At 39.3% G+C, this 15,700-nt stretch overlaps 1 protein-coding gene across 2 annotated transcripts in view; it reads left to right on the top strand.

Moving 5' to 3' along the window:
- cpamd8 (C3 and PZP like alpha-2-macroglobulin domain containing 8) overlaps positions 1 to 15,700 on the top strand; it is a 39,710-nt gene that overhangs the window by 17,645 nt on the left and 6,365 nt on the right. For both annotated transcript variants that reach the window (XM_084117948.1, XM_084117947.1), the window contains 16 exons: positions 802 to 1,027; positions 1,138 to 1,314; positions 1,452 to 1,533; positions 4,340 to 4,496; positions 4,860 to 4,934; positions 6,051 to 6,216; positions 6,300 to 6,386; positions 6,471 to 6,607; positions 6,858 to 7,013; positions 7,270 to 7,332; positions 7,957 to 8,204; positions 11,746 to 11,833; positions 14,038 to 14,112; positions 14,288 to 14,393; positions 14,559 to 14,669; positions 14,749 to 14,961. In XM_084117948.1, coding sequence (XP_083974074.1) covers positions 802 to 1,027; positions 1,138 to 1,314; positions 1,452 to 1,533; positions 4,340 to 4,496; positions 4,860 to 4,934; positions 6,051 to 6,216; positions 6,300 to 6,386; positions 6,471 to 6,607; positions 6,858 to 7,013; positions 7,270 to 7,332; positions 7,957 to 8,204; positions 11,746 to 11,833; positions 14,038 to 14,112; positions 14,288 to 14,393; positions 14,559 to 14,669; positions 14,749 to 14,961 — 2,167 coding nt within the window. The remainder of the gene's footprint in view (positions 1 to 801; positions 1,028 to 1,137; positions 1,315 to 1,451; positions 1,534 to 4,339; positions 4,497 to 4,859; positions 4,935 to 6,050; positions 6,217 to 6,299; positions 6,387 to 6,470; positions 6,608 to 6,857; positions 7,014 to 7,269; positions 7,333 to 7,956; positions 8,205 to 11,745; positions 11,834 to 14,037; positions 14,113 to 14,287; positions 14,394 to 14,558; positions 14,670 to 14,748; positions 14,962 to 15,700) is intronic.

Genomic DNA, 15,700 nt, shown 5'->3' with positions numbered 1-15,700 from the left:
GTGGTGTTAGTAGTGTTTCTGTTTGTTTTGTTGAGCTCCCTAGCACTGCATTGCATACTAATGAGGTCATATTCTACTGGCTAATGTCACTGCAAAGACGCTGTGATTTATGACCACTGCCTAGCTCTTACTGGCACAAAAAGATTCAGATCCGACACTGAAGTTACTCTGCTTCACTTGTACATTACTTGCACATAGCAGGGGCTATATTTGTTTTGATATTGTGAGCTATTTTCATTGTAGCATAAGTCATATTCCATTTTAGATGGTCTAATATTTAATGACAAACTCTTTTCAATACCAAGGTAGTCTGTTTATGGGAGATTCCAAACTGGGTCTATGTAGGCTTAAGGTGATGTGGGTTGCTATTGCCAAGGCTTGGCAATTGTTTTTTATGAGCTCCATGTGCCTGTTAAATGCAGTGTTCATCAAACTGCTTTTTGAGTAGAACTTAATTGGTTTCCATGTTATTATTGAATTAAAGTGTAGTCATACTTGCTTAGTTTCCTCTGAATGAACGCATAGCATACAAATCTCCACCACGTCATGCGCATATCATCAGTTCATTGTTTTGTAAGGGTGTTTCCGAAAAATAAAAAATTCGGAAAGAGGCTTTTATTTTCACAAGATTTACACGCAAACACAAAACACGTGCACAGTGCTTCTCAGTTTGGATTCGATCTTTAGCTAGCTGGTGCGCAAAACCCTTTTGAAACTATTGAAAAAAGACCAGAACAGCTTGGCCTAGCTTGGTGATCAGCTAATAACTATAGTCTGGTTTCATAATCTTTCTTGTAATAGGTTGGCCATGGCCTAGAGCCCTCCAGTGAGACCCTGATCATGCAGTGGGCCGGACCACTCCCTGCTCATGTGCGGCATATTGGCTTCTCCACTGGCTGGGGTTCCGTAGGTGAGTTTAGGATCTGGCGCAAAGAAGATGCAGACGAGAACCACAATGAGGCCTTCACTCTAGGAGTCCCACACAACGTGGTGCCAGGCTCAGAGAGAGCCACCGCAGCCATGATTGGTGAGGAGGAATTCTTAGAGTATCCAACCAACAGAACACACCAAAACTTCACATTAAAGTTTGTTAGGTGGCATGTATAATTACTGTAGTGACAATCTTTTGTGTCCTAGGTGATGTAATGGGGCCCACCCTCAATAACCTTGACAAGCTCCTCCGACTTCCCTTTGGTTGTGGGGAGCAGAACATGATCCACTTCGCTCCCAATGTCTTTGTGCTCAAGTACCTTCAGAAAACCCATCAGCTTAGCCCAGAGGTGGAGGCAGAGGCCACCGACTACCTACTGCAAGGTACAAGGCAGAACATGCCTTCATTCTTAAATGCGTCTTCTTGATTATTAATCTTCTGAAGAATTATTTAAGAGTGATTGAAGATCTGTGCAAACGCAGTGCAAACAATGCCTTGGGTCTTCCAATGTACCTGGCAGGTTATCAGAGGCAACTGACATACAAGAGGCAGGATGGTTCCTACAGTGCCTTTGGGGAAAGAGATTCCTCCGGAAGCATGTGGTAAGCTTCTACTGTGTGAAGTCTGTACATGCCATGTCTGCTAAGAAGTTGGCTTTAATTACAATAGCGTAAGCCATTGGTTCTAGTATGTCCTTTATTTAACCTCTCATCTCCAGTAAGAGAAAGGTGAACTTCACAAACATTCCATGTTTTATTATTTTTTCATTTATTGACACCATGCTACTCTGATTTATGGGAAGCTAAACCTCAGATTGAAAGTATATGATGTTTGTGCTCCCTAAAAACACAAAGAAATGCATTGTCCTCATGATATATATTTGTTTAGCACAAAAATTGAAGTGATTCATTTAAGAATGGTTGTCTGACTTTTAATAGAGCCATGGACTGTAAAATTTTGAGCTGACTGTACCCTGGAGCCTTATTAACAAACTACTAATAAGCTCCCTGACTCCAGTCACTGGAGAACAGATTTATTGGTTGTTTTGGGGGATTTCTTCCCGTGGTCTAGAACAGCCATAATTAACTATGCCCTCTGTGAGGTCAAAACCCCCTACCCCCACTATATTGCCTGCTACACCGTCGGACACACGGGAGCCCGAGTTGCAGGAAAATGAAGTTAGCCTTAGCTATTGGAGTCACTAAAAGTAGGGCTCATGCCTGATACCTGTACCCCCTTTTCTTGTATAAACTTGCATGACTACTAGTCAACTAGTCCATTTTAACTAGTCATCTAGAAACATACTTGACTGGCCTCCAGCATAGTGTTTATATTGTAAATTATCCACCATACTCCTTGTAACCACAGCAGTTTTAGCTGGTTTTGGCCAATTAAATTATGCATTGACATAGCGTGTGTGAGTGGAGAAAATGTCCATGCAGGTGAGAAACAAATTTAGGAAAGAATGAATTGAGAAACCCTGACATCACTGAGAGTTTGAGTTGCATCACTGCTTTAAGTTTTGATTTGATGGGGGATTCCATTTTAAAGCTGTTGGGACATGATCCAATGGGAATGTCAAACCCTCTCTAAGATTGTACATTCGTCTGAGACTGTTTACAAGTCCAAAACAACCCCGCTTTTGTTTCTGGTCCAGTTTCAGCTATTAGCACAGTTCATTTATTGCCAGGTGAACAGCAGCTCCAGAGCTGGGCTAATATGTCCCAGCTTGGGCTGAATGATAGGACAGGAAATTGTGGTTCCTAATGAAAAGATTGGCCATAATGGTGCAGCAAGTATTTAATGTCCCCATCAGCGCCTTGGTGCCCTAGTAATGCCAAGGCCTTCAAACCTAATCTGCTTCAATGGAAAGAGCAGCTAATGTTCTGAAACACAGTGGAAAATGTTATTTATAAATGCCTGTTCAGCTTTAGCAGAGTTTCGTAATGTGTGTGGATGTCTTCGAAAGTGGAGGAAAGATGTTTAGACCTTGGACCAGACCTGGCAACCCATCCTCTGGCATCACTCGCTGGCATCAGCATGTCTGGATCCAATGTGAGCCACATGCGGCAGTAATATACTCTACATCCCCCCGTAACCCACAGCAATCCCACAAACTCATGTAAGGATGCACTAGAACCTGAATGACTTTCTCCCATGGTCCACTTATGGAGAAATGTTGAATATACTGGCTACACGGAAAAGTGAAAAGAGATCCAGACTGATGAGGTCAACAACAATTTCTGTGGACATGGATAGAAATAAAACCCAGTTTAATACTATGAAGGTCAAATTCTGTTGTTGAAATTTTGGGCTGCCTTAAAACCACATTCAAAAATGATATGCTTAAGGTTAGTAGCTCTTCACCTCGAGTTTGTTATTGAACGCTTGAAGTGGTTCAACACAGATGTTTCGGGATCATTTTAAGAGCCCTGTTTGCCTTGAGAGTCCTGGCAGTGGTTTCCGAGCATTCCAAAGTATTAGGTAAGGTGACTTCTTACAAGGATCACATTGTGAGAAAGGCACCTTGCAAACTTCTGATTGAATGTCTTGTGCAAGCCTAACTAGAAGAATCAGGGGTGTCCCCTTCACTTTTCTGCTCTTTAAATCATCTGAACACTTTCTAGAAACTTTCCCTTGGGTCAGGCAGTTAAAGACTCTGACACGGTATTACTTAACATTATAAAAATTCCTGAAGGCTCAATGCTTCAGTCTTACGACCTCTCTTGGGGAACATAACATTCAAGGCCAGGCCTGTAAGGACTCTGTAGTGTTGTTTGGGTGTTTGTCTTGACATCCCTACAGCTCATGCCTTTGGAAAAACTCGATGATTGTTTATTTATTGACCTTTATTTTAAATGAAGTCACTTGTATCATCATCTGGCTGCTTTCGGGAATGCTGTCATGACATGCTATGTTTAGTTAAAACAAATCAGAACATGGTTTACATGTTTGTAGAGCCTCGATTCATTTAACTCACAGAGCTGAAAGCATTTACAAGGCAAAATCACTCCGCATTTCCATTAGCTGTTTCTTACACTTGTCAAAGTTCATCGTTGCTCTGATGTTTTCAGTAGCTTTCAGTTTATGTATGTATGTATTCCTGCATGCAGAAACATACTTGATTTGGCATTCTCCAAGAAAATCTACTTTGTTCACATCCACACACTCTATGTATTAACTGTGTAGCTTGACTTACAGGCAAGTGTTTGAGTAAGTTTGACAGGCCAAGGAAGAAAGTAGTTATGGACAAAGACAGTGGACAATGTTTGGTTAAAGACAGTGGACAATTTTTGGTTAATGTCAATTGTCATACCTTATGAGACTGATTTCGAACTCTTTACAAGTTGCCTATAATGATTTGTATAAGACATCAGTGTTGATATCTGTTACCTCTTGGTCCTCCAGGTTGACTGCATTCGTACTGAAATCGTTTGCTCAGTCACGTGGCTTCATCTTCATTGATCCTGAAGAATTGCGTTCAGCCAAATCCTGGCTGATCACTCATCAAAAGAACGAAGGATCGTTCCCAGCAATGGGCCGGATACTCAACAAAGACCTGCAGGTACATAAATGGAGACTTCTTATTGTTCAATTCTGACTACCGTTGAGATTTCAGTGACATGGGTGAACTAGGAAAGGTCCATATGGAATTCAATGCACTGGTGCCCACTGAATTCGTAAAAGTTTATCCAAAAGACCTTTTACTAAAAGGATAGCTTAGACCAAGATATGTTTACACTTGATACAGATCCTTTCTAGAAGTTCTAGAAGAACTATTTAAAAAACAGTTTAGTTGTCTCAGAACATTGTATAATTAAGCCAGTAGCCCTGAGGTTTACAAGTTCTCGTCAAACTGAGGAAGCTTGGATAGAGGTGTTATTTATCATCACTCTGGTGAAAGTTGCTCTGTCCAATTCCTTTTAAGGGTGGGATTCATGGAAAGATCGCCTTGACTGCGTATGTGGTGGCAGCTCTTATGGAAACTGGGATTACAACCGAGGTGAGAGATCTCCCACATCTTGTTTACCCTGTATCCCATTAAACTACCTCCCAGTGAGGTCTCTTCGACAACCTTTTCACACATATTTCCGGGATCCGTGTTAAGAGGGCATTCCTGCTTCGTAAGATGATGGATGTGCTGGCAGAGAATCAACAGTATTTCTTTCAGCCTTGTGATAAGTAATCTAATATGGAAGCTTGCTGTCTAAATCTAAAGATTTATGATAAGAACATGCATAGACAATGGAATTTTTCACCCTGCTTACATTCCCTTCTTCAAACTTAAAGAGATTTGACAATTCCATTAAATGCACCATGACCATGTTGCAATTTCTTTACATTGCCCAGCTAATGCATACATTTACATTTACGTTCATTGTCATTAAAAATGCAACTTGTTAACCAAAAATAACTTAAATTTTAGGGCTGTCAAAGGTAACATGTTTGCATGCAATTAACTGGAACCAATTAGACCTGCATGATGAGGTTAATCATGATTTAAATATTTTAATTGTTTGACAGCCCAAATTTGAGTAGGTTCAATCATTTGTACAATCTGAGTTTTCATTAACAAAACAGCACCTCATAACTTCCTGCTGAAGATTAGAGCCAAGTCTTTCCCGCCTGCCCTCTGACATTTCGCTTTGGTAATGTGTGGCATTGTAGCCTTCGAAGTACAGACAAAATGATTAACTTCAAAGATCCACATCTCTCACTCTCAAATCGACTTGATGAAAAGAATACCAGTCAGATTAGCGTGCATGCCTGCTCAGGGCTAGCGTCCAGGTTCCATGAGAAAAAGGACATATGGTACAGATAAAAGTCAGTCTGCTGATGCTAAGCAGATGAAAGATCATTAGCGAGGTTGTACATTTCTTAGGAAGAAAAAGCTAAAGGATTTAAATAGATTTGTACTGAAGGTATTTTGAAATTTAGCACAAGAAACACCTGTTAGCAGTGTAAAAAGACATCGAAGCGATGTCTTTACATATTTTAGTAATCTCTCTCTACACCTTAGCAAAAATAGAAGTATGTTCAGATACACTTATTATTATTCTGATTAACTATATTTATTATCTTCAGCCATTGAATTGTTCTGAATGGTGTTTTTATTCAGGAAGAAAAGGCTGCAGTTGCTAAAGCAAAGGCGTTTTTGGAGAGCAACACATACTCTGCTGACGACCCGTATACTACTGCTCTGTCCGCATATGCACTCACTTTACTTCGCAGTCCATATGCTCCATTGGCTTTGAAGCGACTTAACCACATGGCCATCACCCAAGGTAATTTATCAAGGTGTATTAAAAGATAGTTATTGGTTGCAATTAGCATGTTGTTGATTCCAAATGTTTTGCTGTCTTTGCAGATGGTTTCACTCATTGGAGTCTTACTGGAAGCACTGTAACTGATGAGGACACATTCATGGGCTTCAGCGATGGCCTCTCCCAATCAGGTATCTGTCTATCAATCAATCCATCAATCAATCAACTCACAAACGATATTCAATTTATCAAACTTGTTTTCTCTGCTTTTTTAGTTGTGTCAGCTGAAGTCGAGATGACGGCTTATGGTCTACTCACCTACACGCTTCTGGGCGACGTGGCATCGGCCCTACCTGTAGTTAAATGGCTGTCAAAACAAAGGAATGCCCTGGGAGGTTTTTCCTCAACTCAGGTGACAAATATGTTTTTCAGTCCTTGTTATTGGGCTACATTATGTTTGCCCCCAACAATCTACTACATTTGCTAAAGTGTGCAAATGATGTATCCCACAATGCATTGCATTCAATCCAACAATGGTTGTATTTGTAATAGCATACTACTCTTTTGGATACAATAAGTAATACACTAGAGTGCACAAACATAGTTTAGGTTAATTGTGCGTTATTCAACTTGGGTTCTTTTCTTTTTTTATTCAAATACAGGATACTTGTGTGGCATTGCAAGCCCTGTCTGAATATGCCATCCTGTCATATGTGGGTGGGGTCAATCTCACCATATCTCTGGCTTCCACTAATCTGGATTTCCAAGAAACGTTTGAGCTTCAATGGGACAATAAGAAGATTCTTCAAAAAGCTGTGGTAAAAATCACCCACAAACACTACTGACATCTCTACATTCTACTGTCAGAGAGGTATTTTCAGTGAGGGCCTGAACTTGATACGCCCCTCCTCTCAGCATCTGCTTGGCACATCACCCCATTTTGTGATTAGCAGTGTCAGTTTAAATGCGTGTAATTTTGATGTTGGACAGGGGCCAGTCGGTTAATGTATTTGCTTATGCTTGTGCCGGTAATCTGATTGATAAGTCTTGCATTTTCTCTCTCTCTTTGTTCAGATACCCAGCATTCCAACAGGACTGTTTGTCAGCGCTAAAGGAGAAGGCTGCTGTCTAATGCAGGTAATGTTTCTGGCAAACTCAATACCACATTCTCTCTACGGATAAACGGTTGTACTCTTCGTCCTCCTTCTCCTCTTCTAGAGGCGAATCCCTCCGCCAGCTCTCTTTACTGGGGAAATTCAGTACTAATGTTCACATTCCTGCCTTTAGAATTGGAAAGATCTGGTAAAATTTAGGTAATTGTATGCCAGGGGTATGTTCTTTCTCCTGTAATCTACCCCTAGATGGGATGGTTTACTCAAATATTTTTGGTACGATGTCCCTTAGAAACAATAGACTCATTCTAGGCCACAGAACAACTAGAACCACATCAGCACCTTGAAGTTCTGTTCTCAGGTTGTTTGGATGAAAAGATGAAGTTTTAAGATTATCTTTTATCAGTGAGCAAACAAATAGTTTGTAACAAAATCCCTTACACAAAATATTTTGGCACGTAGATAACACAATTTGTGCTACAGACATGAATGAAACCTCAAATTTTGTCTCGTTTTTAGGAGACCAGGCGTACGACGTTACTCCTGGTTTTCCATAAAATTTCATATATACAAAAAATACTCTGAATGGAAATGGGGTGCCAGGCAAAGACATCATGGGGATTCATCATATGCTTGTCTACATCTCCAGATTGATGTATCCTACAATGTGCCTGATCCAGTGGCTAAGCCAGCCTTTCAGCTGAAAGTCGAACTCAAGGAACCCAGACAGGAACCGCACATCTTGCCGTCCTCTCGACACATGTCTTCTCGCTCCCGTTCTCGTGATGATAACCGATCAGAGCTGAGTCGCAAGCGAAGGGCTCCTGTAGACGATGAGGACCCCGCAGCCCACAAAGATCACCTGGACTACAGTGTTACTTTGGAGGTTTGCACCAGGTAACAACATCGACAAAAGGATTTGATGCATTTTTAAGTATATTTAGAGATTGATTCTAGATTTTAGAAGTATCTCAGACAGCATGTAATCATTGAAACAATGTTGAGTCAGTGTTGATGCGTCAACGCTAATTACATTGAATTAACGTTACAAAGTGATGTTGCTTTAGCATCACTCTTGCACCTTCTGTTAATGGTGAAGCAATGTTGAGATTTCAACCAAAAATCAACGGTAATAGTATTGATTCAACATTACAAAGTGATAATTTATCAACATCACTTTTGCACCCTCAGTTAATGTTGAACAAAAAAAAATCAATGGTAATGCTACTGAATCAACATTACACTATGATTGATTCTACATCACCGATGCTGAATCAATATTGAAATTAACAAAAAATAATCAATGGTAATATTGTTGAATCAACGTTACACTATGATGTTGAATCTACATCACTGCTATTGAATCAACACTGAAATGAACAAAAATAATCTTTGGTAATATGGTTTGATCAATGTTACAATGTGTCGTTGATTCTAATACATTTAGTTGAAACACTGAAAATACAACTGAAAAGGAATGTCAAACAATGTTGCCATCTGATGTACCAAGTTAATGTTGAAACAACATTAATATTTCAACTACACTTCAATGGTGCGTCAACAAATTCCTGTCCATTTCAAAATTTGGCGAAAACCTTTCAAAATATAATTGACACCTTTCCAGCAGTTGAGTCAATTTATTTTATTCAATCAATCAATGACAAAAATATATTAAAAGATCATTCTTTAAAAAAGAAAGGGGGAGAAATAGGACAAAAGCATTTCAACCTTTAAAAATAAAATTGGCTTCAGAAGTCTGATGTCATCACTACAGGTGGTCCAACAGTTCAGGTTTTTAAAAATATGTCATACATCAGACTACTGCCTCTTTTCCTTTGGGTTCTCTGAAATCTGAAAAAGAAAGCATGATGTTACTCGAGAACAAGTCAATTCAGTTGTCATACTACAGTCACATTCAAGAATGTTAATATACTAAACACAATATGATTCACTTTAAAAAAAAGTTGCTGAACATAAAATATTCTAACTGCGATTATAGTATGGTTAAATTCTGTTTATTTAATTAATTCCTAAAATCTATTAATGCTTCAAAAGAAAGCACTATGGCAGGGGTGTCCGATTTTATCTCCAGTCCTAATTAAACACACCTGAGGCAGCTAATCAAACTTCCAGGCAGGTGTGTTGGAGCTAAACTCTTCATGAAGAGGAACAAACACCTCTGAGCTATAGCCATTAACTATATATCAGTTCTTTTTCTGTGAAACTACATAGCATTCAAGTAACAAGTTTATCTTGTAGAATAAAAGAGCTTAGTTTTTTTCAATTAAAAAACGGGGAAAGTTCAGCCTGAAATGAAAATTCTGTCATTATTTACTCACCCTCAAGTTGTTCCAAACCTGTATGAGTTTCTTTCTTCTGTTGAACACAAAATTGGATATTTTAAAGAATGTTGGTAACCAGAAAGTTGACAGTGGCCATTGATTTCCATAGTAGGAAATAAATACCATGGAAGTCAATGGCTACCATCAACTGTCTGGTTACCAACATTCTTCACTCTTCAATCATCTTTTGTGTGCAGCAGAAGACGTTCATACAGGTTTGGAACAACTTGAGGGTGAATAAATGATGACATAATTTTCATTTCGGGCTGAACTTTCCCTTTGAAGCTGCAGATTCACCTTATATAGACCTTAATCTCTTTAAATATCACAAAATAGCCATGTCAGTCACTTTCTTAATAAACACAAGATGTTTTTTGTTATTGTGTTTCAGTGGAAACAAGCTAAACTGAATGGAAATCAGTTACATTTCTCAATTTAATACAGATTCAGGAATATGAATGATTACCTGATTAAGCAGTGATAAGGCACAGGATATCATCAAGTCCCAGGTCAGGTGATTATGCTGTCGACAACAACTCGGTGTATAATCAATGTCAGCATTATCAGGAGGGTGCTTCTCTTTGTTTTTTTTTAATTGTCCATCTTCATCTGCCTTCACTCCTACTAAAGGAGCAATGTGCTCTGCATGCAAGCGCTGACGGATGCAAGACATGGACTATGTTTGCAGTGTGACATTCTTGCTCATGTTCATGTCTCCTACACTTCAAGAAATCTGTTAAATGACGTTAGAACTTTAGTCAGGAAATTCCTAATAAACTTTACTAAAGCAAGGTGCATTTTTTAAGAATGTAGAAAAATAGATGCTTTATTCAAACGCTTTAATAACTTTTTAATCTATCTAATTACAGTGAATAACAACACAAATTAAACGCAAATAAGCACGCAAAACAAAGGAACAGAGAAATAAGGTAGATGCACCATTGTTTGAAACTGTGCTGTCAGGTGCTTCAACAAAGACTTCTGTATAGGATGCACCTATGTTTTCTCTAATGAGGAAGCATTAGAGAAGTGCACATGCAAAACCAAAATGGGCGTTTACCAATCAGTGGCCAATTTCAAACTACAATAAATGTTTTTCAACCATTTTTCAACATACCAAGCCCCCAGTGGATAAGAGCAAATCGGGTAAAGCGGTTGAAAATGCCCATTGTGGTTTGAAAACGCCCCACTGATTGAGAAACACTGCAGAGATGCATGCCTGAATGATCTTGTGCTCATCAACTACAAATCACTGTTAGTTCAATGTCAGTAGGCGCGTTTCCATTACATATTTGCGCAAAACTTTTGAGATTTTTTTCTAAATGTCGTCAAAAAACTATTTCGAAATGACGGCGTTTCCATTAACCGATGTTATGCGACTAAAACTTTATTTTTTCCTCTCGCGATAAGTAAAATCATTCCAAAAACCATGGCAACGGACATTGGTAGGTTTCCCAGCCACTGCACTAGCCATTATTATTAATCGAAGGAGATGTATGTGTGTTTTCAAAGCATTAATGGTAAGGAACGACCCTTATTATACTTGTGAGCGGCACATATGAGTTGTTTCTGAGTGTTTCTCCCTCATATCTGCTTCGAGGTCTTGATTGTGGCATTTATTTGAGGTTTAGAATCCATTATTCCTGTAATTATTTTGTCTTTTATGAATTTAATAAAGAACTCTGTCTCGTATTCTGTCCAAACATACCGTGTCATCTACGTCAGGTGACCTGCAAATGCGCAAAAATGGTTTCCATTGCAGTTTTGCGAAATATTTCTTTTTCGAATTGCCTGAAAAACCACCTCATGCGAGCGTAAAAACTTTTTTGCGATAAATGCGAGTTTTTGCGAAATTGACGTGTTTCCATTGGGCGTATTTTCAATTCGCAAATTCAATTTGCGCAATTTGAAGGGTAATGGAAACGCGGCTACTGTCTCCACCCATGTGTGCTGTTGACTTTCATCAAAATTTCAATGCTGATCCAACATACTTTAAAAATTGAAATTTCAACCTCAACCAAAATGATGGTTTGGATCAAAACTCAACATTGTATGCCTGGGATGTTTACAGTCCAACTCCCCCTGTACTTCCTCAGGTGGCTGCATGCTGGCTCATCCAACATGGCTGTCCTAGAAGTCCCTCTGTTATCTGGCTTCCGTGCGGATGTTGAAAGTTTGGAGAGGGTAAGATTTCTCTCTCTCTTTTTTTATTGTTCTGTATTATCTTAATCTATCCTAATCTATTGTATCTGTATTATATTAACTTCCCATCCTTTCACTCTCACATTTCACATTATTTAAGGTAGCTCATAAAGACACAAGATTGACAAGGTGTCCCTATAATAGGACAGTGCATCTCTCTCGCTCTTTTTCCCTTTCTCTCTCCTTCTCTGCATGTGTCCTCTTGGCAGATGGACAGAGTTTACATCTGGAGGCCATTTCAAAGGAGGCAGTATGGCGTGGAATTTATCAGTCTTTCACTCTCTCACGAACACACACATAAACATAAACACACAGAAGAATGGGCATTCATATTTGGGTCGTCAAATAAAATAAAAACATCTTTTTTTAATTTAATTAATAAATGTAATTACAATTTTATTGATATAATTATATTTTTTATAAAGTACAGAAAATATCAGAATTATTATATATTAACTGGACTTTATTTAGGATATAATAATAATAATGGCCATTATGTTTTTATTTTATTGACACTTCTTGGCATATAATTAACATGAATATAATTTATATTTATTAAGTATATTTTATAACTGCATTACATGCTGAGGATGAAGACAGTTATATATGCGTGTTTCGTAAATATTATTAGTTCATAAAAGTTTCTGGCCACAATCAAATGTGAGGGTTATGCAGCTCCAGCTGGGCTTACAGACCCTCCACAGGACCTTAATGTCCACAACAGCGGTCTAGAACAGGAAATGCTCAGGGGGGGGGTCAACCAGCCCCACCTCCTCCTCCAGCTGGGGGTATGTGGGTAAATGGAGGTTGGTTTAGGTCACCACCATTGTCCCCAGTCAACTGATTGTCCCTCATTAGTCATGTTATAGGTCCCAGGCCTCATGTCCTCCACGCTAGTAAACCGACGCTACCTCTGGAGCCGTATAACGTGAGCTGACTCCGACGCTCACCGCGGTGGAACGCGTCTCATTAGCGCCATTAGCCAGTAACGAGCTGGCTTTACACAGCCACCTCTGGCTGGCTCTATGTTTATTGCACGACCCCGGCTGTTCACATTCCTCGTTTCGCTATGGGAAGCGAGATTGCTTACACCGTCATGTCTCATTGTTTTAATTTATAGTAAGGGGGAGGACATGCTTGGAAGATTGTTTGCTTCTCATATATTCCACAGTGAAAATCAATACTTTTTTACTATGAACTGTGCTATAAATGTTGCAATTACGACAACGATCTTTGGTCCGTAAAGCAACAAGTTTCCTTTTTTAGATTTTTATTTTGGCAACATTAACAAGCAAGGCTTACTCAGACATCATGCTCTCTGCTGTGGCTTTTGGACAAATGAAATCACTCTTGGTCATTTATTTGGGGCTGTAGTCATACTGTGTATGTTTGTGTATGCGTGTTTATGTTCGAATGTGTCCTTGTGGCGCCAGCTCACATTGGACCCCTCATAAACTGTCCAAGTGCTCGCCACCTTTCTCTTTCTCACTCACACACACACATAGGATTTATTTGGGTGGAACAGTGTACAGATACTCACATACTGAGTGCATGACATGAGAAGCTAAATTGAGCAATTCAACTTTATGCAAATTTGGAGTAACATTAGTGTGATAGCTTGCAGGTTTGAGAAGAGATACAGTATGAAGGTAAAGAGATGGACCACTTGTATGAAAATCAATGGGAAGAATCACAACGCATAATATAGCGTCTAATCTATCCACATTATTTTTCAATACGGACGTATGCCATTTACTGTGAATGTGTGAGACTTCCGATTCATTAGCCGCTATAGGTAAATAACTAGAAGAAATATAAAGTGCAGTAAACTTTTGAGTGTTGTGATTACAACACTCAGATGAACCATTCATATTTTTGGTAGACTTAGTTTACTTTTATTATACATCTGATGGTACCTACATAGAAAGTGACTTTGAGACATTTTCTTTTCCTCATTTCTCCTTTTAACGTAGCTAGCTAAATGCTAGCTTGTTTTGGAGAATCTTTAGTTGATGCCCAAAACTTATCTGGCTAACCAAGTTAGCCACATTCATGGGTATTATTGTCCTTGTAATGAGTGTACTGTAAGACAAAACCATTTGTTAAATGACACATTAGCTTTAGCTTTGAAGTTAGCATTGTTTACAGTGCTAAATAATCAATCTTTCTAATAATCTTGTTCCCAGCTGCTGTTGGATAAGCGAGTGGGGCTAAAGAGGTATGAAGTCGATGGAAGGAAGGTTCATTTCTACTTTGACGAGGTGAGTTAATGTTGCGTAATGACAGCTTGGTGTAGCGCTAGCTGCACATTTACACGATTTGAGAGCTGTATGTTAAAAACTTGAGGTTCAAGTTTCATATAACTCCAGGTGTTTTGTCAGGGGGCAGTATTAAAGAATTGGTGTAAAATCCCCTGGTCTCTTGTCTTTTCCACAGATTCCCAGTCAGTGTATGACCTGTGTGGCTTTCAACGCCGTGAGGGAGTATATTGTGGGCAAGACGGCTCCAGTGCCAGTGAAAGTCTATGACTATTATGAACCAGGTAGGTTTGGAAAATCCTACTGCATACAAAAGAGTACCATTGTAGTACCATAGTACAACAAATTGGTGATTTTTTTAGATGGGTAATTCCATTGTACTTTGGTATACGAATATGGTAATCTATTATTATGAATATGGTAATCACATTTTGACTGACTTTGTACAGCATTTGAAGCCACTCGTTTCTACAACGTGAGCGAGAGCAGCCCACTAGCGCGAGAACTGTGTGACGGCACCACATGTAATGAAGTGGAAAGCTCCAGCAATCATTGGACAGGTCAGTACATCTTTGTCTTCTAGTATATCTACTTCTAATATTTGACATTTAAAGACTATTTCACTCTTCCCTCCCCCAGGCTTTGTGCAAGGTAGCCAATGCAATAACATTTTTGACTGTCCGGAGGAGGAACACTACGAGCGCTGTACATGTTATCGTGACTGCGGCTATGACGGCGAGCCAGTGTGTGGTTCTGACGGCCAGATCTACCAGAATCAGTGTCAGATGGAGGTGTCCGCTTGCAGAAACGGCACACGGGTAGAGCAGATGCCCTTCAGCCACTGCCCACAGAGTAAGTTCTGCAACCTACATGCGAATTTATAGCCTAGATGTGTCTGCAAGATATGAAATCTCCATTTTTTTGCGCATCTTAAGGACCCAAGCTTTGTAAAGCTGTACCGTTTCATTACGAAACTCGTTTTCGCCAAGATTTATGCCATGTGATCTCGAACCAGGTGCTACCCTCTCCAGACACTCTTAGATGAAGTCATGCTCATTGCATAATTAGAGACATGTTTTTTTCCTTCCTTTTAAGAGGTTCATTCGCAGGACTTTCAGATACACAAGCACTGACATGTGCGAGGAAAACCGCAGATGTTTCGGGCAAACAAACCTTCGACCTGGGGGATGGATTCAAGCAAATCTTCTTAAGAAAGGAGCTAAGAAATTTAAGATAAATTGCAAGAAGTTTGGAATAATGTTCCTTAGTGCCATTCTTGGAAAAAATCTTAAGATCTCAAATATTTACTCAAGAACATATTTTTCAAAATCTTTTTCTTAACAAGAAAATGACAGGCTTCGGTGTTCTTGCGGTTCTTGCGGAAGACTCGCTGTTCAACTCAACGCAATGACATCTTTTTGCACTGCCTGCAAATTATATAATAATATTTTCGGTGTGACTGGCTTTTTGGGAGTCCAGCACACAGAGTCAGGGATTTCTAATGTGCCACGTATTTTAAAAAGTTAATTTTAAAGAGTATGCCACTAAGTGGAGTGTACTGTTGCATTAGCACTGTAATGCTTAACATTTG

Source organism: Abramis brama (assembly GCF_963993115.1).
Source record: "Abramis brama genome assembly, chromosome: 6".
NCBI classification, from domain to species: domain Eukaryota; kingdom Metazoa; phylum Chordata; class Actinopteri; order Cypriniformes; family Leuciscidae; genus Abramis; species Abramis brama.
This window is presented reverse-complemented; position numbering and strand designations above follow the sequence as displayed.